Raw genomic sequence first — 26,601 nt, forward strand, 5'->3', positions numbered from 1 at the left:
TTTCTGTGCATATTCTCTACTTTCCATTAACCAAGCTTTAAAGATTCAAAAAAAGGATTATTATGAGAACATGCCCTTCAATGTAACTTACTCTGTAGTATTTTCTGTTGAATCTGAGTCCAAATAAATCAAATCTACAAATTTTGGCTGTGTTTCATACATATGTCTTGATTTCAACCACGCTTAACTAAAATTAGATTGCTGAATTCAGTTCAGAAATTTCTGCTTGTTCAGCCAAACTGGAGCTTAGTGAAATTAATCCAAAAATACGATGGTACTGCCAACAAAATGAGTGCATCTCCACTGCTTTGTGTACTATTCCAGCCTCTCCTTTAACATTCTTTTGACAGTGACTTAAACATTCATGGTAATTCCTCTCTTGGGCATGATTCTGTATGCTCACCAGGTTTAAACAGATGACATATAGAAAGGAGACACTGAAGGTAGTTAGTACCAAGAAACTCAAGATAAATGCTATTGCATGAAATTTCATCAGATTTTTAAGTCTGTTTGCATTTACACTTAAAAATAAATAAAGAACAAAATAATTAGTAGTCTTAATCCACAAAGGTATACATCTATTTTTAATAAAGAAGAAGAAAAATGTACTTCTAATGCAATTACTTTGTTATGAGTTAATGCTTTTCCCATGCCCTGTTGTTCTACGTTGTTAGAGAGGTAATTGGCTTAGGTGCTAAGAGAGTTAATTGTTGATGCCCAGACCCTAGAGGCGTGAAAGGTGCAGAAAAGATGTGGGCCAGAAGGATCTCCATCTAAGAACTGTGTAAACTGTCTTTATTAGTTAAAAGTCTGATGTTTGCTTCCTTTCCCACTATTATCTATTGGAAATGTTAAAGATGATGTTCACCATTATCATATTTTCCAAGAACATGACAAACACAGAAACAAAATGTACATATGAAGGGCTGAAATAGGTAGGGTTGAGTGTGGGGCACAGCAGCCTGGAGCCCAGGCAAAGGGAGGGAAAATCATGAATTCTAATTGCAGATTCAGTGAAGGATACAAGAATGGGGAGAGGCAAGAACTATAATTAGCCTAACTTTGGTGAGAGCCAGTGTCTTGTGTTTCCTTCATCTCTGTCCTCTCACACATACAATTTGAGGAAAAGTAATTTCATAAATGATAAAAAAAGCAGGATTAGGGATGGCTATTCCCAGCAAGGTTCTGGCCTAACACAAAAGTAAGACACACCTCTGCATAATAATTCAGATAAGGCCCTGCTTGGAAGGAATATTTAAAGCCAATCAATCCAGACACTCTAAACACATAGAGGAAGAGGTTGAATGCATTTATATCCTGACCACTGCCCAGCTGTGACAGATACATTCTATTAATCCATTTTTAGTTAAACTTGGGGAAAAAATCAATTCCTGTAGCTTCGAAGGCAGAGGTAGATAGATACTGTCTAGAATATCGTACTGTAACAGCTGACATGCAAATCTGGATACAAAACATTTGGTTCTTCTTGCTCAGCCAGCTATGAGCGAGATCAAAAAGACCCTTAAAACTTTTGGTTCTGCTGAGGAAAAATTAGGAGGTTTGTCCAGTTTGTAGAAGGGCAGAGAAGAACCTGAGTAGGGAGATGATGAGTAGAGAATGTTATAAGATGCAAAAGACGTGATGACTAGAAAAAGATAGAAAAAATCTGCCTGACCTAAATGATCTCCCTGAACCAATGCTGTATTACTGAATTCTGAAGAATCTTTGATTGACATCTTTCATATGTTGATGAGATCTATAACAACTTGAAAATTATTCACAGAGCAAAGGAACTTGGATATAAGGATCTTTAGATACCAAAGGCAGAAGGCTCATTCTTTTGACTGATATCAGATGCCTGAGGGGATGAGAAGAGTATGTCTGAAACCTGCCTAAAATACTTAGACTTCCAAGAGTCTACCTATTTACAGGGAACTAAAACCTTTTTTTTGTTGTTGTTGCTATAAATTATCCACCTTTTTGGATATGATCTAATCAATTGTTATAGAGATCAGAACAGGTATGTTTTCCTTACTGTTTCTTCCATACTAGATATATGAACAAACCGTTTGAATTACACTCTTCTACTTTTAGATATACAGGTAGGACAGTTTCAAGGGGAAATGGCACTCAGTCCCTAACAGGGTTAGACCTTAACACTTTAAATCTAAAAACCTTAGTTGTTAAACTTCTAGTGACTCTCACTTGGCATTCTTAGCTGAAAGCAGTAGGCAAAAAAGTGCTTTCTCTTGAGTAATTGCTACCAGAGCATAGTTTAAAGGATATAAATAAGAGTTTGACCAGTACTAACACAGGATATTATACTAAAAATACTTGATAGTGCGTTTTGGAGTTTGCTAGACTGCTAGCATTATCTCTCCTAGCAGTGGCAAGCAAGCAAGCCAAATACACAGTAGCTGACTAAGAATAGCAACATATTTTTTCTCAGAACAGCACTGTGAGGCAGAGAAAGTCCTTTTCTCCTCACGTGCCGAAGGATACTGTAGAAAAACAAGCCATGGAATATTTCATGTCATCTTATCTCTTGATTTTAGACCCAACTGCCAATATTATTTAAATGCGAGTGTATAATATGGAATGAAATCTAGGAGTGGCTTGTCTTTCACATTGCTGTCACCACCACTGAAACGTAGCAGCCACCAGCTCACTGTGCACACAAGCAATGTTTGGTCTCTACAAACATTTAGTAAGCATCAATGAATGTCAGTGGGTGCCACTTGGTTTCAGACCACAATCTTGTTTCCAGACCAAGTCACCTGTATTTACCCTGCTATTGCCTTGAAAGACACTGAATCACAAATGGGTGTAAAACTGTAGAGTAAGTACAAGTTAAATCCTTTTTCAATATAACTTCATGCTGTCAACACTGATTCTTTAGTTTCCTTCAGAACACATAGATATCCAAGATGTCTGGAGACTGGACTTATATCAGCATCATACAACTGAAGCTCCACAATATGCACTTATATGCACACTTGACAGTGTGATTCTTACAGAGTCATGGACTGAGGCATCTTGTTTTTTTTCAGCTACATGAATTGTGCTTTTTTTTGAGAGAGAACACTTACACAATTGCTATAGGAATGTGTAAACTGGGGCTTTATTAAGGCTGAAACCAGCCATATTTCATGTCAAAAATATCAGATTCCTTACTTATGGGAAAATGCTGGCGTTATTTTTCTTTTATTGCATATATTTTTAAAAACTGGTCATACCTCTTAAAAAGACTTGAAATTCAGCACAAGGGAAAACGTTAGAGATACAATAACAAATTCGTTTGATGTACATCATGGCAAAGAAACATCTCAGCTGACATTTGTACTGTGTTAGTGTGAAGGTGGTTAGGAGAACCTAATGTAACATTGTAGAGGAAGTAAATTATACTTTCAAGAAACATCTCTGCTCATATAAAATATGCTAGTAGTGACATTCACTACCAGTGTAATGGATTAATCTGAATATTAACTTGATAAGATTCACCTTGTATCTGATACAATAATTATAATAGTGTAGTGAATAATAGTGTAGAAAATTTCCACATACTGTGTGTTGTTCCTTTGATAACTTTTCCACACTAACTTTTTCAAGCATGCACACATTTTGATATCAATAGCAAATCTAATGCTTTTAGGTAGTAGTAGAAAAACAGTAGGTAGGCCTATATCTCTTACAAAATGGCAGTATCTCTGTGGGATTCCACAGACTTACATGAAAACCAAGAGCTAGAACTTTGCGTTCTTATCTACTGTACTGCTATTCTTTTGTCATAGAATCATAGAATCATAGAATCATAGAATCATAGAATCATAGAATCATAGAATCATAGAATCATAGAATCATAGAATCATAGAATGCTTTGGGTTGGAAGGGACCTTCCAGGTTATCTAGTTCCAACCCACCTGCTAATAGGGTATAAAGTATTTAACTCAAGAAAACTCCTGTACGTACTGGTTTCCAACAGGGATTTTTTCCTTTAGTGGAGAAGAATCACAGTGTCATAGAATTTTAGAGGTTGGAAGGAATCTTATGAGATCCCTGAGTCCAACCCCCCTTGCTAAAACAGGTTCCCCATAGTAGGTCACACAAGTAAGCATCCAGAAAGGTCTTGAATATCTCCAAAGATGGAGCCGTGACCCCCCTAGGCAACCTGATCCAGTGCTCCATCACCCTTATTGTAAAGAAATGCATGCTCATATAGAACTTCCTTTGTTCAAATTTCAGGCCTTTGCTCCTTGTCCTATCCACACACATCATCCACTTGCCTCCCATCTCCCTTTAGATATTTATAAACATTAACCAGACCTCCTCTCAGTCTTCTTTTCTCCAGGCTGAACAGACCCAGTTACTCAGCCTTTTCTCATAAAGCAGATTCTCTATTTACCAGTCATCTGTAGTAGCCAACTAGTTTCACTGCATTTACATTGAAGTTAAATAATGTCATTTAGCAAATGTATTCAAACTGGTGTTAATTAACCCTGATGTACTACAATATCAAAACTTTCAAAATCTGTTATTTTTTGTTACTTATAATTTTACATTTAAACATAGAGGACTAAAATCTTGTTGTTAAGAATCAACTGTAGTTATTCTTACTAACCGGTTTTGGGTTTTGTGTTTTCAAACCAAGGCAAATATCACTGAGGAAAGAAATTAGCTTAGAGTAGTATGTGTGCATGTGTGTGTACATGCATGAGTGCACGACCAGGGCAGGAAATAATATGTATTTTAAAAGAAGATTTAACATATCTTCTTCCAAAATACATAAAACAGACAAGTATTCTTTTAAAATCCTTTCATTTAGGTCATAGGAAGGTGATCAGAATTATCTCTCGCAGATTCGTTCTTACCAGTTTTAAACCTGTAGCAGCTGAAGCAGGCTGTTTTCATTTTGCACGAGCAGTTTTTATTCAAAACGAATGGAATGTAGATCAGAGTTTTCATAATAAGAGATGGTCCTGCCACAGCTTGTATTTTCCATTAATAATAGATATCAGTCATCCCTGGGAGAGAAAGTCTTAGCTGTTACTGCCAGTTTTCAGGTAGTTTGAAGTTTCAAAATGAAACTTCTGCAGGCATCTTGAGTCATTATTTGACTTCAGACTCTTTACAGATGCAAGCAGGATATGTTGTAAATACACAATCATTTTCAATGTGTATTTCATTAAATCTTTAAATTTGTCACTCATCATCTACCAAAGGCGGATTTACTGGGATTGGCTAAGGGAACTGTAAGTCCATTCTTCTCACAGCCTACCCTATCAGCACTCATTTGTCATCATGACGGTGAGAAAAATAACTGTACAACAAGGTTTTTCCCATAGCCACGTCATTACAATCAAAGCCTACCCATAATACTGCTTTGATTTGTTCAAAACAGCCCTAATTTTCTGTAAAAATGTAATGATGCTTCTCCTTGTCTTTCTTCGTTCTGAGAAGACGTAAGGCATGACTGTAGTTTATCAGCTAATCAGCTGGCAGGAATCTTAGAAATAATCTGTCTTATGTTAGGCTGACATTGTGTGAAGTTGCTTTCATCATGCTGGAGGAATGTGGGTGCGCCTTTCTGAACGCCCTAAGGTTGCTTGCTTTTGAACACATTCTCAGCCAATACAATCAGCCATATCACTCAGAATATGCAAATCCAGAAAATGCAAGATTTTCACTGTCCTCGGAGTAACTGGAATGACTGGAGTGACGCTGGTGTTCCAAGTGTTGTTCTACCAATGATTCTACAGTGCAGCAATTGACAGCCGCTTCTTAAGGGGCAGTGATTCACAGGTGATAACATAGCCACCTGTGTAGGGACCTCACAGGGGACCCATCCCTCTGCTCTCCAGCTGAGGCAAGTTGGTCAAGAAGTCAAATCACAAATCAGGGTCAAGCCTAATAATGCTAATTGGGTCAAATACTGCCCAGTGCTCACTGAGCAGGTCCGTGGTGACAGGGAAGGGCCAGATTAGGAAGTCCAAAGGTCTGAATCAACAGTCTGTGTGCAGACACAGACAGGAAACAGGTATAAAATACAGCATAGTGCAGGCTAAGCCTGAGTGCCCAGCCCTGAGAGCACAATGACATGGAGGCATGGAGTGGAGGTTCCATGTGAAGGCCATCATGGCCTATTAGTTCACCCTGGCAACTGATGGGCATTCTGCAGGAAAGAAACTATAGGAGCCAAAAGGAAAGTGACAGAGGTGAATGAGGCCACAGCAGAATTTCAGTCCAAGGGAATGACCTATATTCATCTTTCAAGCAAACGAGAAAAATTACTTTGAAATCCACGTTGTCGCATCAGAACTAAATGTAGACAGTGAACCAAAATAAGGTAGATTTCCAGTGCCATAAAGAGTTAACATAGAACTGTGTGGTATGCACCTAGAATCGTTTTGGCAGCAGATGTAGATTCCCAGGAAAACGGCCAAGGATTTTATAAGGCCAGTTCTTAGATATTCAAAATGGATGAGAAACTCTTCCTAACAGCAAACACATTTGTTCCATCTGGCATCCAACTCATCATCAAAACTGGTTTGTCGGTGATCTCTAATCAGAGGCCTTCAAACTTTCTGCCCTTACTATTGGATATTTTTTCTGACTAGTGAAACCAGCCAGTATATATAAAGCATTAAAACAGTAAAATAATACAGATCCAGAAAAACATGCTTCTATATTAGAATATATGTATATATATATATTAGAATATATATCTTCTATATATTAGGAGATCTAAGAAAATCATTTCTTTTTAGGCTTTTATCTTTCACTACCTTTGCGTGGAACACCAAGGCTGAAGAAGATGAAGGAATTGTTTCCACATCCTTTTTTTGTGTTTGTACTTAGTTCTGTGTAATTCATAGCCTTATTTTTATAGCCTTAATCTGTGTCTTTTAAGAAACTTGTAGGAAATATAGTTAAAATGTTCTTTAAAACCATTATAAATTGCATTTCACACGTCACAGTAGTGGAAGCTGGTTCCATCTCCTATTGGTTGTTTGTTGGTAAAAACTCATGTTATGAAACTAATTGCTTTTGGATATATGATTATTTAAAAGTACACGATGAACCAGATATCACAGACAGCTGGGATAATAAGTACATACTGGGGCCTCTCGGGGGTATGGTCTGGGCTCTGTCCGAAGTGTGTGCCCAGGCTCTGTGGCTGAGTTTGGATACCACTGAACATGGGCAGATTATGTTAAGATGCCCAAATAGTTTCCATCCCTTTCTGCCTGTTCTACTTCCTTCCTGAAAGATTGTATTTCCATGGCAAAGGAAGGTAAAGTACCTAAAACTGCATTTAAAATTGCATGGGTTGAATGTAGAGAAGGCAGCTGAGGTGTGTATCCTCTTTTGTGAGACGTGTCACTAGACAAAAGGGAGGAAGCAACTGAAAACCAAATGAGATCTGAAGTTCTGCACGTTTTTTGTTTCTCTTCTGTTACAGGCCAGATAGATCCTATTTCATTTATTACTAAAACTTCTCCTGAGAAACTGATGTCAGGGAAGAACATGATTTCCAGGGAAAAATGCTGTAGGAGACCAGTAAGAAGAATGTGACTACAAGTGAGAGCGGGATTGTTTTTATTTTATCTAAATTTGAAATAGGAGAACAGAATAGACTGCTAAGAGCAACTCCAGCAATGCAATATCCAGTATCGGGAGAACAAAATCCTTTTGTTTTCCTGACCTCGGCCTCATCAAACAGACCAAGAGAAAAGTGTTATTGAGCTGGAGGAATTTGTTTACTGGAAAGAATACTGAGGCCCTGTGATGGCATCTATAAAGCTAGGGATAGTACAGAACTGACCTATTCTGGATAAGAGAAGCAGCAATGATGCACAGATGACAGCAACATCAAAAGAAGATGAACTTTCATGAGCTAGAAAGTAAACTCTACCAATAATTTGATTCCTTTATTTAGCTGACAGCTGCACCTAAAATTGATCTCAATTATACTGACGTAAGATGTTTTAAAGACTGCTTAATTGACATGTGCATTTAATTCTGTGTGAAATGTTCCAGTTAAATATGCTGGTGCCTTCAAAAATACATGGTGTGGTTCACTGAATAATGGTGAAAAATGTGTTTCCAAAACTAATGCTATTTTTTTTTTCTATATTGCAGAGTTAATGAAGCTGTTTCTTAGTGCTCTTCTGCAGTGAGCTGGGGAAGCTCCTGATCACTCCTGATCATCTCACTGTGATACGGAACACTCTGTACTATTTCTGTGTTGTATCCCTACAAAAAAAAAAAAACAAACAAACAACCCTTTCAGCATAAGAATATTCTCGTGCTGATGTCCAGCATATGCAATTAATCATATAAGCTACATACTTTGCCTCCTGACATGATGACACAGCTTTGAAGTAGGAAAAATACAACGTATCATAGTTTCCCCACTGAGTTCTTTTATTCATTTCCTGACCACTATTAAGCTTTATGCTTTTGTTTTGTATTTCCTGGAATTTATAGCCACTTAAAAATACTTATAGATGAATGTAAGTAACAGCAGCCGATTCTCTAAGCTTATATCCAAATTCTCCTCTTCTATCAGTAAAACCATAAATCGGTTAAGTATCCTAAACATTCTCTTCCAATATATTACCATGCCTTTCCTACAACTTTGTTCCTGTTTCTAAGAAATAGGTACAAACGAACATGAGACAAAAGAAATTTGGAAATAATAGCTTAAAACCCATTAAACGTGCTTCTGATTTACAACATCATTCTTTGCAAAACCAAATTGCTCTAAAAGACGAGGTGGAACTTATCATCTGACAGCAGCAATGCACTTTGACTTTTGATAGACCTATTTCATCATGTGGGCAAGCTGTACACAGCAAAAGAAAAAAAAAATAACAACTTCAACAAAACATGTGCAATAAATCTTAAGACCCTTCCTCACACCTGCATAAAAGAGTTGGGTAAGCAGTTGAGTCTTGCAGAATGTCCTGAAGGTCATCCTCTCAACCTCAGGCTCTCATACACCGAAGCAGTGAAAGCAGGTGTCCTGCATACCTCGTCTTATGCACCCCTGTGTGACATTATGCCTTTCTGATTTGATATATTTCCTCTGACATGCCTGACAGTGTTGTGTCTTCTCATGCACTTGGGGAATTTGCAGATCTAGGAGATAAACAAAAGATCATTTGCAGTTCCCCTGCAGATTCCCACAGTGTTGGGACATGATGCTTTGGATAGACTGAAGGGCTCATCATAGTCTAAGAAGCACATCATTTTACCAGGTTTCTCAGGAATAATGTTGGAGGTGTGGTTTTATGTTTTGCGCAGTTAGGTCTGATTTCTGCAAATTCTTTATTAGAGTCTGAAGCTGAGCATCCTCTTGAGATTTATATACTGAGTGTTACCGTCTCTTCTGACCAGCACTGATGTCACAAGCTGAAATCTCAGATACCCGCCTAAAAAGCACTGACAGTTCATTTGATACCAAACAGATATTAATCAAATTCAAAATGATTTCTGTGTTTGTTCTCTTTTCAAAACCTATTTTCCTCCCCCACTGCTGCTAAGTCCTACTACTGTGGACTATATGTGTGTGGCAAAGAACTGAATGGCAGATGGGGCTGCTTCATACTTAATGCCTTCAGGGGAGCAGAACACAAATAAGTGTGGAGCACATATGCAGTCCAGCTCATGTCAAACCCTCCTAAGTGCAGGATGCAAAAACCCCAAAAATGAGAGTCACATGGACAAAAAAAGATGTACTTCTGGTGTAAGAAACCTCACTGTTCTCTTACGAAGTTGGAAAGTAGTGAGACAAGGTAACATAGAACCCCGAGCAAGCTGTGCAGGTGGAAGACCTTTTCTCCTTCCAATATCCTCTTCTCCAACTTTTGAGGCAGCCTTTCTGTAAATAGAGTGCTTCTTGGTCTTCAGCCTGCTCTGCTTTTCTAACATCACTTGGTGTGAGAATAGGAGGGAACTGAGCTCCTGGCTTGTCATAAGGGGGTGGCTCATGTTCCTCCCTTACATGAACAACACTAGGAAGGAAATAAAGATCTCCATCTGCTGCACCACACATCATCTTTAGCAGCTGAGGTGATGACATGTCAGTCTGGACAGTAAGGCTGCCACTGTCTTATTTGCATGAGCAGAAAGAGAAAAGCTTTGAGAAGATCCAAAGCCTTGGGCGACATGTAGGGGGTTGCTTTGGGGTCTGGACTGTCCCTAGCACATACACAAACAACAGTGTCTCAGACGGTGGGCAGAAAGCAGGACTGCAGTAAGCAGCGGCTAATGCATCCTGGAACAGCAAAGCAGAACTGAGCAGCTCTCTTCTGCCAAGTGACAGACACGGTCTGCATCCAAAATAAATCAACAAATGCATCACGCAGGCCATTTATTAACTAGATAGTGCGTGCTCTTCTCTCCATCCTTGCAGGTCTGCACAGACGCCTGGGATCAGTGATGCGGGCACTGTGCGGCCGCTGGCAGGGCAGCTCGGACAAGGCACTGGGTCTTATAGGGGCCGGCACTGGCCGCTTTTCACAGCCGCTGCCTTTTCTTTGCCTTCTGTAGTGCCACCTGGCGTCGGTTGTTTGAACGAGGATGGATTTCAGTTTCAGGGCTTTTCTCACTAGGCACTCCGAAGCTCCCGGCTCGATCTTTGCATGTACGCGATCATCCTTTCTCTCTACTACTGCAGGTGCACAGCCAACGACCTCCTGTGCTCTGGGGCCGAGCACCTGTCCTGCCAACTGCAGCTCTCCTCCCTTCTGCTCCCACAGTAACTTCAGCTGCAGACTCCAAATAATCATGGAATCATAGAATGGCTTAGGCTGGAGAGAACCTTGAAGATCACCTATTTCCAGTCCCTCTGCCATGGGCAGGGCTGCCACCCACGAGATCAGGCTGCTCAGGGCCCACACACAAGGGGATGGGATCCATCCGAGAGAAAAGAAACCTGCTGTTAAATTCCAATGCCATCTTATACCAACGATATTATTAACATCACCAGTTTCAGAGGTTCATGCTGATAAGCAGCAACAGGTTAGTAATACAGCTTATCAATATGTTGCCACATCAAAATGCAGCTTTCAAATGTGAGGTTCTATTTTCTACAGCAGGACAATATTAGGTTCAGTCACCAAATGCCACGACTCATCATTTGTGTTCTGCTTGTCACGCTTCTTTATCAGCTCTGTTACCCCATGTGGGCTCACATTGCAGTGGTTCAGCCGCACCTTCTCACCAGCTGCTCTGTATAAGAGCAGGATGGCTCTCTGTAACTCTGCTTATCGTTCAGCCAAGCGGCCTCCTGCTCTTATTAAGTGACATTGTAGAAGACTAACTGTGTTTTAGACATCAGAAATCCAGAGCTTGCTGATTATTTGCTCTTTCCACCATTTCCAGCTGAGAGATGCGCTTTCAAAAATGTTTGCTTTCTTGGGACAACTTTATCTGTGCATAAGTGAGTAGCAGGAGTGCAGGGCTGCATCCCCGCTAGCACCACCTGGCCTGCAGTAATGCAGGGTCTTACACAGCAATAGTGAAGGGAAAAAATGGAAGCCATAAGCAAAATCTGAATGTGCGGCAGTACTGCAGCCTCACATAGGCAGGCTAGTCTACTGTTGTACAGCCACAGACTTCCTTGAGTAACACTTCTTTTCTGACAGCTTCAGATCATAGAATCATAGAATTGCTCAGGTTGGAAAAGACCTTAAAGATCATCGAGTCCAACCACAACCTACCCATACTACCCTAACTAACAACCCTCCACTCAGTCATGTCCCTGAACACCACATCCAAACGGCTTTAAGCACATCCAGTGATGGTGACTCAACCATCTCCCTGGGAAGCCCATTCCAGTGCTTAACAACCCTTTCTGTAATGTTGTGAAGATGCTGTGAAGTCCTCCCACACTAAGCTCTGCTTTTAGTTAAATATACCTGGGCACCTGGAATCAAAGGTGCCCATGCCTAGAGGACAGATACCTCAGGAACATTTCTCACTTTCATCCAACATTTTCAGGTGCTGGTTTAGTCTAGTTTGGTTGTCCTTTCAATAAAGTAGTGATGGTCTCGTTCTGAATAGTGCTCTTAACTGTTCAATGAGCAGTTCCATCTGTTTTCCTCTCTGTCTCTATGCAGTAGAGGAAGCAACTGGGAAAGGAAATGAATCTGCACAGTGTCCTGGACCAGATTCTGCTTTATTTGATTATTCAATCACGTATTTGTATCATTGTGCCCATATAAGGCAGGATGATAATCCTTACTATTGAGATCTGTAAGAAATCAGAAACAATTGAAGGCAAATCTCATTTATTCAAATAAACAGCAACTCACGTGGGGAAAAAGTATATTCCCAAAGAAGATTACTGGAAGACTTCTACACAGAGATTATGTCACTGTTACTATACTCTATTCTTCATAAAGCAATAGTGGTAACTATAAGCATAATCTGGTGAACTCAACTCTACACAAGAAAAATGATTCATTCTAAATCATTTGGAATGTAGCTCCTTCACTGCTCCTTCACGTACTGAGGAGAATACCATTTTCTGACCTTTAAAATGCTTATGGATTTAGATGGATGATGATGTAGGGAACCTGAACAATCTGTTCATACCAAATGTATGTTGCTGCTGTGCTTTCTTGAGATGCACTGAGTACACAAGCACGTCTTTAGACAGAAAACACTCAAAGGATAATAGCTTTTAGAAACACTGGAAGCATTCTAAGTGGGAAGGAAAGAAGATTCTGTGGTTAATGTATATGAAAAAGAGAAGAGCTGGGTTGTAATCCCAGACTGGATAGATATTTCCTGTATAACCTTGGGAAAAATACTTCTTTGGTGCCTGTTCACATCTCCAAATTTGATTCCCTGTGAAATGGGGATTCTAGCCCTTGTGTGCCTCTGAGAATGCTGAAATTGTTTGTGCAGGTCTGGATGCTCTGAGATGGAAGCTGTTATGTGATTATTGTTATAAATGGAAACACAGGTTATGGCTATGTAGGCTCTTAGTTAAAAGCTGATCCAATTACACAAAGGAAACCCATGAAACAAACCTCATTCCCAGAGGCTCCAGTTACAATCTGCGTGTTTCTGCTCCTGCATCCTCATGTCTGTATCTGGGGGCCTCACTATCCCGGAATATGCTTTTATCAGTCTCTCAGATTTTCAGGAGGGAGAAAGCGTTGGGATTTGTTCCCAACCCACCAGCTATTGGTGCTTTCAAGAAAGCTCTGAACAGTAGAACACAGTGCAAGTTACCAATGGGAAAAAAACTGTCCTGCCACAGAAGAGGGAAATGCTCTGCAGTTAGGAAGCAAACATTGGTCCCTTGCTGAAAAACACATTTGAAAACTGGCAAATCTTTATAGCTTCCCTGCTGCTCTTTGTATCTGTAGCCTTTCTATAGCTGTTCAGCAGCGGTGGTAACAACTTGCACTTTGATATCCTGCAGCATCATCTGCTCATCTGAGCATCTGAGAGCATGTGATTGTAGCTTCAATTTACAAACACAGCCACAAGTCTGGTATCTACTGATGTTTCAAGCCATGCTGAAGCCAAGGGATGTATTCCTACATCTTTTTGTTAAAGCTGGGTCCTAAAAGTCACCTTGTAGGACACATTTATTGCACCTCTTAATTTAATGGAATAAAGTAGCTTTTAAAACCAGGAATGGCAAAACAATTCAATATTTTATAACAGGAAGGAAAGAAAAGCACAGAATTCACAAATTTAGATACACAGGATATTAATCACCAGGACAGAACATGGCAGGAACGCCAGGAATTTGTCTTATGCTCTTAAGAAGGCTGTGAATTGAAGTTAATGTTTTTCCTTGCAAATATAGATTCATTGTGGCTAAAGTCAGTAATCTTCAAGAACTCTCATGAAAAAAGCCCTCAGGCTGGTATGAGATGGACTTGATGAGATGGATGATCAGCTTCATGGGTATGAATGTTTCACTAAAGTGAATAGTGTTTTTTCCTTCTGTTATTTGTAGGCAGATAAACCTCAGGACGTATTCTTCAGGAGATATTGTTACCTCGACAATTGTTTCTGTCTAGAAATATGATAATTGATGATCTTTAAGGTCTTTTCCGATCAGAGCAATTCTATGATTCTATGCTACATATTGTTTTCAAGGGACTAATCACAATAGTCAATACAAAGCTTTGGGAAAGAAAAGCTTCTTTCTTCTCCCCTCATTTTTTAAGTGGTTATTTACCTTATACATTTAGTGGAGCCATAGGTTCCATCATTTTCCTGACCAGTTCATTGGAAAGTTAAAGGAAGAAGCATAAAGCAGGCTCAAATACAATCAAAAATACCTCTTGCTTATAAAATTACAAATACTTTTTAACATTTCAAACAAAAGCATGGGTACAATTGGTTTCTCCCAGCCAAACGGTTGTTCTTTCTTTCCCCCGTGACATGAGGAAAAACCTATACTTTGACCTTGAGGCTTTCACACAGATGTGAGGGTTGGCACTGGCATGAGACATTTGCACCTGGGGAAATGAGTAAACAAAGCGAGGCTAAAAGAATACAAAAATCATCTCTGACCTTTCTGCCTTATAGTGAAATTAGCTAAAACAGCAACAACAACGAAGGCGAAAATTGATCCAAAAAACTCCAACCACTTTCTTGCAAAGCACCGCAGGGCTTTGTAGAGCTTTGTTATTGACTTATGCTATATTTAATGAGTTATTTTTGCTCAGTGCTATTATTGCTTTTATAGAAATAATGCCATTACAAATGCAGAAATACACGTTTTTAAATTGGCCTGCTGTACTGCATTTCTGTATTCAGCATCTCATTTTGATAGCTTCCCTTGTCTCCTTTGTGCAGAGCTGAGAATAGAAGAAGGCAATGCCACTTAGGAGAGACCTTCAGTGATCACAGAGTCCAACTCTCAGACTGCTTGGGGGCTGATTCATAGTTAAGGCTTTTCCTTTGGGATATTACCCAAATGTCCCTTGAACACTGACAGCACAACCACCTCTCTAGGAAGCCTATTCCAGGGTTTGACCACTCATGGGGTAAAAAGATTTGCTCTAATACCCAGTCTGACCCTCCTCTGGCACAGCTCTGAGCCATTCTCACATATCTTATCACTAGATAGCAGGGAGCAGAGTCTGGCAACTTCCTCTCCACTTCTCTCCAGGAAGTTGCAGAGAGAAACGAGGTCATGTTTCAGCCTTCTCCAAACCTTACAGCCCAAATGTCATAGAATCATAGAATGGCATGGGTTGAAAAGGACCACAATGATCATCTGGTTTCAACCCCCTGCTATGTGCAGGGTCGCCAACCACTAGACCAGGCTGCCCAGAGCCACATCCAGCCTGGCCTTGAATGCCTCCAGGGATGATGTCCTCTGCCTCTCCTCACAAGGCATGTCTTCAGCTCTGGTACAAGCTTTGTTGCCCTCCTCTGGATGCATTCAGATATCTTATAATCTTAAAATTCTGGAGCCCAGAACTGTATGTAGTAATACTCCAGGTGAGGCTGCACCAATGCCGAATACACTGTGAGAAAGATCAAAAGCATTTGCTCTAAAATACTGAAGCCAGACATGGTCATAACTCTTACTGAAAAGCTGAATGCAACATGAAACACATATTTGGGAATACTAGCCCAGTTTTATTAAAGGGGTTTATTCTCCAGGCTGCTTTCCAACATTATTAATCTGCTTTTAAAAATGAAACACTTGTCACGAACTTTGAAAAATATTTTGACAGTATTTTTGGATTTTTTTATAAAACAGAAATGCTCTTCCACAACATTTCCACAAAACTACAATTTGCTCTGTTGTTTTTTATTCCCTTCCCAGTCAATAGATAAAGCATAGCTATGATCATAGAATCACAGAATCACCAAGGTTGGAAAAGACCATCCAAGACCATCTAAGATCATCCTGCCCAACCATCCACCTACCACCAGTACTTCCCCACTAAACCATGTCCCTCGGTACAACATCTAAATGTTTCTTCAACACCTCCATAGACGGTGACTGAACCATATCCCTGGGCACTCCATTTCAGTATCCGACCACTCTTTTGGAGAATAAATTTTTCCTATGCCCACCCTGAATCTTACCTGGCCAACTTGAAGCCACTGATGCTATGGTAAGGACAGGAACTTAGAAAATACCTAGTAGTTTGAACTGCATGACCTAAAATCTACAAGACATCAACATAAATCTGAGAGCATGCAGAATACACCATTGTTTTTCTTATAGGAGTGCATTTGGGAAAGGTGAAGATATCCTTGCAGTTTGGTAAGAGACAGATAAGCTTAACTTAGTTCCACATGATCATTCTCTGCAAAGCTAATTAGGTTTAGCATCACCCGGGCTGAACTGATGCAGCTCTTCCTGCACTGTTTTCCAGTTTACGAAAGGTCTATTTTAGCATCTTTGTATCTGTACTAATGTCCTCTAAAGAGAGGTGCATGCTCAGCCCTGGGAAACTGGCAGTCTAAATAGAAGACACTGACTCCAGGCAAAGCAGGAGCACAAAACACCATGAACTATATCCCAAAACTGGGCCATAGAGTGGTGGCAAACTCGCAAAGATAATCAAGATGTCCCAGATGGAGATGATTTAAAGGGGAATCTGCCTTTTATTACATGTACAATATGTGATGGTTGCTCCAAAAGAGTGTTACGTAGAGTGCTACGTTCTGTGAGTTAGCATCATCCGAGATAATAGTGGGCACGGTTTTGACAGAAAGAGGGGCGATCAACAAAGCGTGTTGGGAAGCAATTCTTTCCAAGGTTGCCCAGAGAAGCTGTAGGGCTGCCACAATCTTGCTTGGGAGCCGAGGGCCCGCGCCCACAGCTGCCATGGGGCGGTGACCGTGATGTCACAGTGGGTGTCAGGGAGCGGCCATTGTGACGCGTGGAGCTGGAGCAGAGCAAAGGCTGCCGGGCTCAGGCGGAGCATCAGTGCGGTTTGGTGAAGCGAGGAGAGAGCAGGGACTCTCGCAGTGCTCACTGCTAGCGCACATCATGTCCAATCGGAAGAGGAAGGCCTCCAGCTCGGAGGGGCCAGGTGAGGCCACAACATCCCTGTGCACAGCTCCCGACGCTGGGCAGAGGGGTGCTGGGGCTCTGCCTGCGGCTGAGAGCTGGGAGGGGAGGAAGGGGCAGGCAGGAGCTCCCAGACAGGCCCAGCACTGGCTGCGGCTGCCTTGGGTGGGCCTGCCACGGCCCCTTCCACTCCACCTACTCCAGCCAGCACGGCAGGCACAGAGCAGGAGTGAGGGTCCCATTGGGGACACCTGGCCCCACCAGGTGATCACTGCTGCTCACATTTGCTCTCTCCTCTGCAGCGTGCGTGCTGTGTGGCTGCACAGATGTTGACCATAACATCGTCGGGCGCACGTTTGACCAGATTTGGTTTTGGATCCATGAGTTCTGCTTGGTGAGTTCCCTCAAGCGATCCTGAGCGCTTCCCGCTGGGATGCTGCCCTCCTTCCTGGCCTCATGAGATCCTGCTCTTTTCTCTCCTCCAGATGTTTGCCAACATCTCTTTTGATGAGAGACCCACACCGGAGGGAACTGTGGGCATTGACAATGCCGCCCTCACGCGCAAGGTCAAGCAGGCATACCAGCAGGTGAGGACCTGAACGGAGCAGGTAGATTTGTGCCAGGATGGGCTCACACCTGCTTAGCCTGAACCCAAAGAAAGCAATTGCAGCCCTTCCAACCCCATCCCAAAAGAAGTCCTGCCCATAGAAGATGACCCCGGTCACCCAGGCTGCTTTGTAGAGCGTGTCCCAGCAATTCCCACACCCCGTGCCCAGCCCAGAGCTGTGGGGCTGCCCGTGAAGGCCCAGAGTGGGCCGCTGAATTTGGCCGTTCTGCTCTTTCCAGCAATGCTGCGTTTGTGGCGAGAGGGGGGCGGCCATCACATGCGCAGAGAGTGGCTGCCAACGGAGCTTCCACCTGCCCTGTGCCAAGGACGGGCAATGCATCACCCAGTTCTTTGGGCAGCACAGGTAAGGGCTGTCAGCAGCAGCCAAGCCAGGGAGGATCCCGCAGGGACAGCTCCCGGCAGCCTGTCACAACCTGAGCCAGGGCCTGAGGTCTCCATCCTGCCCCTCTGCCCTCCTCACAGCATTTCTCAGCGTGCCCATCCCTTCCATCTTCCCCCAGGTCCTTCTGTTGGGAGCACCGCCCTCGACAGACAGCAGCTCCAGAAAAAGGCACCACCTGCAGCATCTGCCAGGGGACTGTGGGGAACACGGCATCCTACCACACCCTGGAATGCTCATCGTGCCATCGTGCCTGGTTCCACCGCGGATGCATCCAGGTAGGAGCCCTCCCCTCACCCTGCAGGCACGCTTGCTGCTCAGCAGCACCAGGCACCGCTCACGCTCACCTTGCTTGTGCTTCTCCTGCAGCGACAGGCCTTGAATGATGGCACTGCGTGCTTCCGGTGCCCTGGCTGTCAGGACAACGGCCTGTTTCGTATTGAAATGTCCATCCTGGGGATCCGTGTCCCAGACAGGTTGGTGTCCTTCTGCAAAAGCATGGAGAAGGCACGAGCACTGGGCCTGTCCATGCAGTGTCTTGGCAGGCCTCCCCCTTGGCTGTCCCAGGAGCACATGGTGCCTCAGCTTCATGGAGGAGCTGGAAATGGGGTTGGGCTGGATGAGATGGGATGACCTTGGGTCTCGTGCTGGGGACGCTGGGGACTCATCACTTTCCCTCCATTCTCTTGTAGAAAACCAGAATGGGAGGACAGTTCCGTGTACACACCAGTTGTACGGAGGCACAGGCGCTGTGATGCCGTCGTGTGCTTTTACCATGGAGGCAGGTGGCAGGCAGAAGAAGAGGGGTGAGTGAGCGCAGCAGCTGTCTGGGCCTCTGCGGGGGATCTCAGCCTGAGCACACGCTGGGAGAGCAAGGGCTGAGCACCAGAGATGTGCCAGGCACTCCCTGGCTTGGCTGGCTTAGTCCTCACGCCCACAACCCCTTTGCTTCCCCAGGCCCTGGCAGCTGATCCTGTGCAGCTCCTGTGGAGCGGAGAACACCCACCGAGAGTGCTCCCACTCGTGCATCAGAAGGAACACGTGGGACTGCGACAGATGTGCTGGCCTGGGAACCTGTAAGGCTCAATGAGTTGCATGGCAGCGGGCTGGGCCAGGCAAAGCCTGGCAGCTCGTGCTCAGGGCAGCTCAGCCAGAGTCTGTTTGCCCCAGGAGGGATGGCAGCCTGTCCCTACCCGGGGCTACACGTTCCTCCCGCTAACCTTCCCGCCTCCCCTTACAGCCGCCAGCACCATCTCGGTGCTTGCTGCACTCAGCACTGCCAGCCAGGAGAGCCTGCAGCCATCCCACAGCCCCCAGGAACCTGAGGACAGCCAGCCCATCCAAAGCAGCCAGGCAGCATCGGGGCCATCACACTGTTTCCTGCTGCCAGAGATCAGCGAGCTGGGAACAGAAGGTGGGGTGATCTTCTCAGCTGTTCCTGGACTTCAGGTTGGACACGAGGATGTCCCAGCACACCATGGGAGCAGCCATACGATCACCTCAGGCACTGAAGGCAGCTCCCACACCTCCACCAGACGGGACACATCAAGAGCCTCCAGAGCAGCCGCTGCGGCTGCACGCAGAAGGCGTCCCAGGCAGCGGGGAATGAGCCGGACACGAAGCCGCTCCCCGCTGCAAGGTCGGGCCCCAGGTTCCCAAAGCCGGGCAAGAAGACCTCAAGGCAGCAGGCGCACACCAGCTCCAGCTGCTCTGAGCAGAGCCCGCAGCACCTCCAGACCAGCAACACGGAGGTCCTTCAGGGCTTCCCTGCATTCAGATGCTGAGGAATGGTCCAGGCAGCCACGGGAAGCCCGCATGCGAAGCCGTCCCTCGGAGGCACATCGAGCCCCAAATGCCCACCGCCGGCTCCGAAGAGGCTGCAGGAGACGGCAGAGGCTGCCCCAGGAATGAATCCAACATCAAAGCCAGCATCCATCCTGGAGCCAACATCAAGGCAGCATCCCCCAACTCCCATCCACCCCCAAAATTACATCAGGAAAGTGATTCCAACAGTGCTGTGTGTTCGGGCACGAAGCCATTCCTTGGTCCAACATCAATCCAACACCCAATGTCCCCCCCTAAAATCAGCCCAAAACTATGTGGCATGGAACCAGCCGTGGGCCAGTACCATGTGCTGGCTCCAGTCCAACACAACAAACAATTGTCCAACACAATAAACCCAACCATCCCCCATACATTTCTTTGTTGGCTTCCTTTTCTCCGCTTGTGCTGAGCTGGGCAGACGTAGGCGCTGGGATCACAGGGTTTTCTCCTCCTCAGCACCTTCCCCGTGGTTGTGCAAAGGCTGCTGGGCAGTAACTGGGCAGCCAGGGTAATTGGGTGCAGCAGAACTAGATGAGGTTCAAGAAGGCTAAGTGCAGGGCCCTACAGCTGGGGAGGAAGAAGCAGATGCTTCTGGAATGGTAGGAGCTGACCTGTGTCGCAGGTTACCTAGATTTACCTGTGACACAGGCTGCTGCCCCTGGTAATGAAGGGAAGGAGGGAAATGGACAAAAAGAGTGGCAGCAATCTAAGGAGAAAACTTACTTTACTCAATACGATATTGGAATACAAGATAACACAAGATGAGACCATATAATTGCAGCTAATAATTCAAACAAGACAGAGAGAGAGAGAGAGAAAAAGAGAAAGAGAGAAAAAAGAGTCCCCGAGAACCAGGAGGCCTACTATGATCTCTGGCGACGGGCTGGAACGTTGCGAGAGAGAGAGATGACAGGGCCGGTGTGCTCTGAGAGAGACAGAGCGAAAGAGAGAGCTTTCTAGCTTGGGAGCGAGATTATATATGTGTCCTCCTCCGGTGATTCGTTTCTGGCCACGTCATCCCCTGGGATATGTAGTTCTCCTCCAAGAGCTGAGTACTCGGGATGCTGCCATTCCACGGATCTGGAGCATGAACCTTCCACACTTCCACATTCCCTCTATTACACGTCCACATGCCCTCTGTTACACTTCCACATACCCTCTATTACACTTCCAAATATTCTCTATTACACTTCCACATACCCTCAATCACACTTGCACATACCCTCTATTACCCTTCCTCATAACCTCTGTTACACTTCCACATACCCTCTATTACACTTCCACATACCCCCGATTATACTTCTGTATGCCATTAACAACTACACTTTCTTATACCATCAAAACAGTTTGCCACTATTTGTACCCCAGTTTCGTGATTCATACTGCACATGATGTCATGATGTAGAATATTGACAGCCACAGCACAAAACCATGACAACCTGCTGGAGGCGACCTCTGTGGGGAAGGATCTGGGTTCCCTGGTGGCCAGTGGCTCTGCCTTTTATTCCATGTACTATATGTGATGGCTGCTCCAAAAGCAATACTTCCTATTTAATTATGTTGAACCACGACATCTGAGGCAGATGTTGGTGGTATGGCAGTAGAGATGGAACCTTTCCACCACTATTTCACCAGTAGCTGTCAGCCTGTGATAGATGGCAGAAGAGGAGCAGCCTGATAAAACAGCATCTGACGTGGAAATGTGCATGAAGCAAAAGAGTGCAATGAAATTAATGTGGACAAAAATGGACATTCAGTGACATTCACTGATGCTTGTTGAACTTATCTAGAGAACAAACTGTATATGCGAGCACAGTGAGGTGGTAGATGGTGCCACTCAGGAGTGGCAACAGTGTAAGTAGATCACCTCTGCTGGTGCAGATTTTCATGAGCACAGCCTGCAGGCTCTTGTTCATGACTGGAGAGAATGCAGAGCTAATGGTGGTGGCTGTGTCAAAACACAGTGCTTTTAGCTGAGAATTTCCTATATAAAATACTGCTATGGTGCTCACTGTCTGCGTGGCATTTATGACTGAAAGAAATATCAGCCATTACCCTCGGAGTGATCTCCATATACACAAGTACAGAAGCAATGTGTATTAAAGATAACGGAAGAAAAGGAGTATAAATCCAGCTCCCCCAAAACCCAAAACCATGGGCCTATTCACTCAACACAAAGTTAGACATAGAAAACAGTACGTGTGATGTGAAAATATCTGGTAATTGCTCAAAGAAGTAGTTGCTGAGGAGTTTAGCTGAGTAACCAGTCTCGGCCAGTTGTCCAAAATGGAGAGAATTGTATATATTTTAGATAATTAACTAACATCACTTGAAAATTAAAAGTTAATAGCAAAGCTGCAAGTAAAGCAGCAACAACCAAAGAAGCCCGGGAAGAATCTAGGGACATAGTTTGTATGTGTAGAGATAAGACCAGGAAGATCAGATTCTTTATTGAGCGGTCTGTTCTGTGAATTAGCATAATCTGAGGTAATACTGGCCGTTTCCACCTCCTGGAGGTGATCCTTGTCAGCCGTGAAGGAGAGGTATCCTTCCAAGGGAGATATGGTGTGTTACCCAAGCAAGTGGACAACCGTGGAGAAAGGTGTTGAGCAAGGGGGGGAATTACTGGAACAGGCTGCGCAGGGACGTTGGAGGTGTTCAAGGCCAGGTTGGATGGGGCCCTGGGTAACCTGATCTAGTAAATCTGGAAGTCTGGTGTCCCTGCCAGGCAGGGGGGTTGGAACTTCATGATCCTTGAGGTCCCTTCCAACCCAGGTCATTCTGTGATTCTGTGATGGGCTGTGCTGGATCAAGAGTTAGAAGAGAAACAGAAACATCAGCCTTGATCTCAGTGGCTTTTTTTGTTGTTTGTTTCACATGGAAACGTGGTTCTTTATTGAGTGGTACGTTCTGTGAGTTAGCATCATCTGAGATAATAGTGGGCACGGTTTTGACAGAAAGAGGGGCGATCAACAGAGCGTGTTGGGAAGCAATTCTTTCCAAGGTTGCCCAGAGAAGCTGTGGGGCGGCCACCATCTTGCTTGGGAGCCAAGGGCCCGCGCCCACAGCTGCCATGGGGCGGTGACCGTGATGTCACAGTGGGTGTCAGGGAGCGGCCATTGTGACGCGTGGAGCTGGAGCAGAGCAAAGGCTGCCGGGCTCAGGCCGAGCATCAGTGCGGTTTGGTGAAGCGAGGAGAGAGCAGGGACTCTCGCAGTGCTCACTGCTAGCGCACATCATGTCCGATCGGAAGAGGAAGGCCTCCAGCTCGGAGGGGCCAGGTGAGGCCACAACATCCCTGTGCACAGCTCCCGACGCTGGGCAGAGGGGTGCTGGGGCTCTGCCTGCGGCTGAGAGCTGGGAGGGGAGGAAGGGGCAGGCAGGAGCTCCCAGACAGGCCCAGCACTGGCTGTGGCTGCCTTGGGTGGGCCTGCCACGGCCCCTTCCACTCCACCTACTCCAGCCAGCACGGCAGGCACAGAGCAGGAGTGAGGGTCCCATTGGGGACACCTGGCCCCACCAGGTGATCACTGCTGCTCACATTTGCTCTCTCCTCTGCAGCGTGCGTGCTGTGTGGCTGCACAGATGTTGACCATAACATCGTCGGGCGCACGTTTGACCAGATTTGGTTTTGGATCCATGAGTTCTGCTTGGTGAGTTCCCTCAAGCGATCCTGAGCGCTTCCCGCTGGGATGCTGCCCTCCTTCCTGGCCTCATGAGATCCTGCTCTTTTCTCTCCTCCAGATGTTTGCCAACATCTCTTTTGATGAGAGACCCACACCGGAGGGAACTGTGGGCATTGACAATGCCGCCCTCACGCGCAAGGTCAAGCAGGCATACCAGCAGGTGAGGACCTGAACGGAGCAGGTAGATTTGTGCCAGGATGGGCTCACACCTGCTTAGCCTGAACCCAAAGAAAGCAATTGCAGCCCTTCCAACCCCATCCCAAAAGAAGTCCTGCCCATAGAAGATGACCCCGGTCAGCCAGGCTGCTTTGTAGAGCGTGTCCCAGCAATTCCCACACCCCGTGCCCAGCCCAGAGCTGTGGGGCTGCCCGTGAAGGCCCAGAGTTGGCCGCTGAATTTGGCCCTTCTGCTCTTTCCAGCAATGCTGCGTTTGTGGTGAGAGGGGGGCGGCCATCACATGCGCAGAGAGTGGCTGCCAACGGAGCTTCCACCTGCCCTGTGCCAAGGACGGGCAATGCGTCACCCAGTTCTTTGGGCAGCACAGGTAAGGGCTGTCAGCAGCCTCCAAGCCAGGGAGGATCCCGCAGGGACAGCTCCCGGCAGCCTGTCACAGCCTGAGCCAGGGCCTGGGGTCTCCATCCTGCCCCTCTGCCCTCCTCACAGCATTTCTCAGCGTGCCCATCCCTTCCATCTTCCCCCAGGTCCTTCTGTTGGGAGCACCGCCCTCGACAGACAGCAGCTCCAGAAAAAGGCACCACCTGCAGCATCTGCCAGGGGACTGTGGGGAACACAGCATCCTACCACACCCTGGAATGCTCATCGTGCCATCGTGCCTGGTTCCACCGCGGATGCATCCAGGTAGGAGCCCTCCCCTCACCCTGCAGGCACGCTTGCTGCTCAGCAGCACCAGGCACCGCTCACGCTCACCTTGCTTGTGCTTCTCCTGCAGCGACAGGCCTTGAATGATGGCACTGCGTGCTTCCGGTGCCCTGGCTGTCAGGACAACGGCCTGTTTCGTATTGAAATGTCCATCCTGGGGATCCGTGTCCCAGACAGGTTGGTGTCCTTCTGCGAAAGGATGGAGAAGGCACGAGCACTGGGCCTGTCCATGCAGTGTCTTGGCAGGCCTCCCCCTTGGCTGTCCCAGGAGCACATGGTGCCTCAGCTTCATGGAGGAGCTGGAAATGGGGTTGGGCTGGATGAGATGGGATGACCTTGGGTCTCGTGCTGGGGACGCTGGGGACTCATCACTTTCCCTCCATTCTCTTGTAGAAAACCAGAATGGGAGGACAGTTCCGTGTACACACCAGTTGTACGGAGGCACAGGCGCTGTGATGCCGTCGTGTGCTTTTACCATGGAGGCAGGTGGCAGGCAGAAGAAGAGGGGTGAGTGAGCGCAGCAGCTGTCTGGGCCTCTGCGGGGGATCTCAGCCTGAGCACACGCTGGGAGAGCAAGGGCTGAGCACCAGAGATGTGCCAGGCACTCCCTGGCTTGGCTGGCTTAGTCCTCACGCCCACAACCCCTTTGCTTCCCCAGGCCCTGGCAGCTGATCCTGTGCAGCTCCTGTGGAGCGGAGAACACCCACCGAGAGTGCTCCCACTCGTGCATCAGAAGGAACACGTGGGACTGCGACAGATGTGCTGGCCTGGGAACCTGTAAGGCTCAATGAGTTGCATGGCAGCGGGCTGGGCCAGGCAAAGCCTGGCAGCTCGTGCTCAGGGCAGCTCAGCCAGAGTCTGTTTGCCCCAGGAGGGATGGCAGCCTGTCCCTACCCGGGGCTACACGTTCCTCCCGCTAACCTTCCCGCCTCCCCTTACAGCCGCCAGCACCATCTCGGTGCTTGCTGCACTCAGCACTGCCAGCCAGGAGAGCCTGCAGCCATCCCACAGCCCCCAGGAACCTGAGGACAGCCAGCCCATCCAAAGCAGCCAGGCAGCATCGGGGCCATCACACTGTTTCCTGCTGCCAGAGATCAGCGAGCTGGGAACAGAAGGTGGGGTGATCTTCTCAGCTGTTCCTGGACTTCAGGTTGGACACGAGGATGTCCCAGCACACCATGGGAGCAGCCATACGATCACCTCAGGCACTGAAGGCAGCTCCCACACCTCCACCAGACGGGACACATCAAGAGCCTCCAGAGCAGCCGCTGCGGCTGCACGCAGAAGGCGTCCCAGGCAGCGGGGAATGAGCCGGACACGAAGCCGCTCCCCGCTGCAAGGTCGGGCCCCAGGTTCCCAAAGCCGGGCAAGAAGACCTCAAGGCAGCAGGCGCACACCAGCTCCAGCTGCTCTGAGCAGAGCCCGCAGCACCTCCAGACCAGCAACACGGAGGTCCTTCAGGGCTTCCCTGCATTCAGATGCTGAGGAATGGTCCAGGCAGCCACGGGAAGCCCGCATGCGAAGCCGTCCCTCGGAGGCACATCGAGCCCCAAATGCCCACCGCCGGCTCCGAAGAGGCTGCAGGAGACGGCAGAGGCTGTCCCAGGAATGAATCCAACATCAAAGCCAGCATCCATCCTGGAGCCAACATCAAGGCAGCATCCCCCAACCCCCATCCACCCCAAAATTACATCAGGAAAGTGATTCCAACAGTGCTGTGTGTTCGGGCACAAAGCCATTCCTTGGTCCAACATCAATCCAACACCCAACGTCCCCCCCTAAAATCAGCCCAAAAATATGTGGCATGGAACCAGCCGTGGGCCAGTACCATGTGCTGGCTCCAGTCCAACACAACAAACAATTGTCCAGCACAATAAACCCAACCATCCCCCATACATTTCTTTGTTGGCTTCCTTTTCTCAGCTTGTGCTGAGCTGGGCAGACGTAGGCGCTGGGATCACAGGGTTTTCTCCTCCTCAGCACCTTCCCCGTGGTTGTGCAAAGGCTGCTGGGCAGTAACTGGGCAGCCAGGGTAATTGGGTGCAGCAGAACTAGATGAGGTTCAAGAAGGCTAAGTGCAGGGCCCTACAGCTGGGGAGGAAGAAGCAGATGCTTCTGGAATGTTAGGAGCTGACCTGTGTCGCAGGTTACCTAGATTTACCTGTGACACAGGCTGCTGCCCCTGGTC

General features: G+C 46.2%; 2 protein-coding genes across 2 annotated transcripts; both read left to right on the forward strand.

Moving 5' to 3' along the window:
* The first annotated feature begins 18,468 nt into the window (after positions 1–18,468).
* On the forward strand, positions 18,469–19,935 carry LOC140254614 (uncharacterized). The gene is made up of 4 exons (XM_072341379.1): positions 18,469–18,500; positions 18,717–18,830; positions 18,982–19,100; positions 19,265–19,935. The coding sequence occupies exons 1-4, from the start codon at positions 18,469–18,471 to the stop codon at positions 19,933–19,935; spliced, it is 936 nt and encodes a 311-aa protein (XP_072197480.1).
* A 4,623-nt stretch (positions 19,936–24,558) lies between these two features.
* LOC140254669 (uncharacterized) lies at positions 24,559–26,025 on the forward strand. The gene is made up of 4 exons (XM_072341513.1): positions 24,559–24,590; positions 24,807–24,920; positions 25,072–25,190; positions 25,355–26,025. Exons 1-4 carry the CDS (start codon positions 24,559–24,561, stop codon positions 26,023–26,025), a joined length of 936 nt encoding a protein of 311 aa, XP_072197614.1.
* The last annotated feature ends 576 nt before the right edge of the window (positions 26,026–26,601 follow it).

The sequence above is a fragment of the Excalfactoria chinensis genome, chromosome 1 (genome assembly GCF_039878825.1).
Source record: "Excalfactoria chinensis isolate bCotChi1 chromosome 1, bCotChi1.hap2, whole genome shotgun sequence".
Lineage (NCBI taxonomy): Eukaryota > Metazoa > Chordata > Aves > Galliformes > Phasianidae > Excalfactoria > Excalfactoria chinensis.

What these genes read in the sequence shown, in the direction of transcription:
- LOC140254669 (XM_072341513.1), top strand. Translation starts at nt 24,559, where the DNA reads ATGTCCATCCTGGGGATCCGTGTCCCAGACAG. An exon ending in GGGATCCGTGTCCCAGACAG is followed by an intron (nt 24,591 to 24,806) that starts GTTGGTGTCCTT and finishes ATTCTCTTGTAG; the next exon opens with AAAACCAGAATGGGAGGACA. An exon ending in ATGTGCTGGCCTGGGAACCT is followed by an intron (nt 25,191 to 25,354) that starts GTAAGGCTCAAT and finishes CTCCCCTTACAG; the next exon opens with CCGCCAGCACCATCTCGGTG.
- LOC140254614 (XM_072341379.1), top strand. Translation starts at nt 18,469, where the DNA reads ATGTCCATCCTGGGGATCCGTGTCCCAGACAG. An exon ending in TGGCAGGCAGAAGAAGAGGG is followed by an intron (nt 18,831 to 18,981) that starts GTGAGTGAGCGC and finishes TTGCTTCCCCAG; the next exon opens with GCCCTGGCAGCTGATCCTGT. An exon ending in ATGTGCTGGCCTGGGAACCT is followed by an intron (nt 19,101 to 19,264) that starts GTAAGGCTCAAT and finishes CTCCCCTTACAG; the next exon opens with CCGCCAGCACCATCTCGGTG.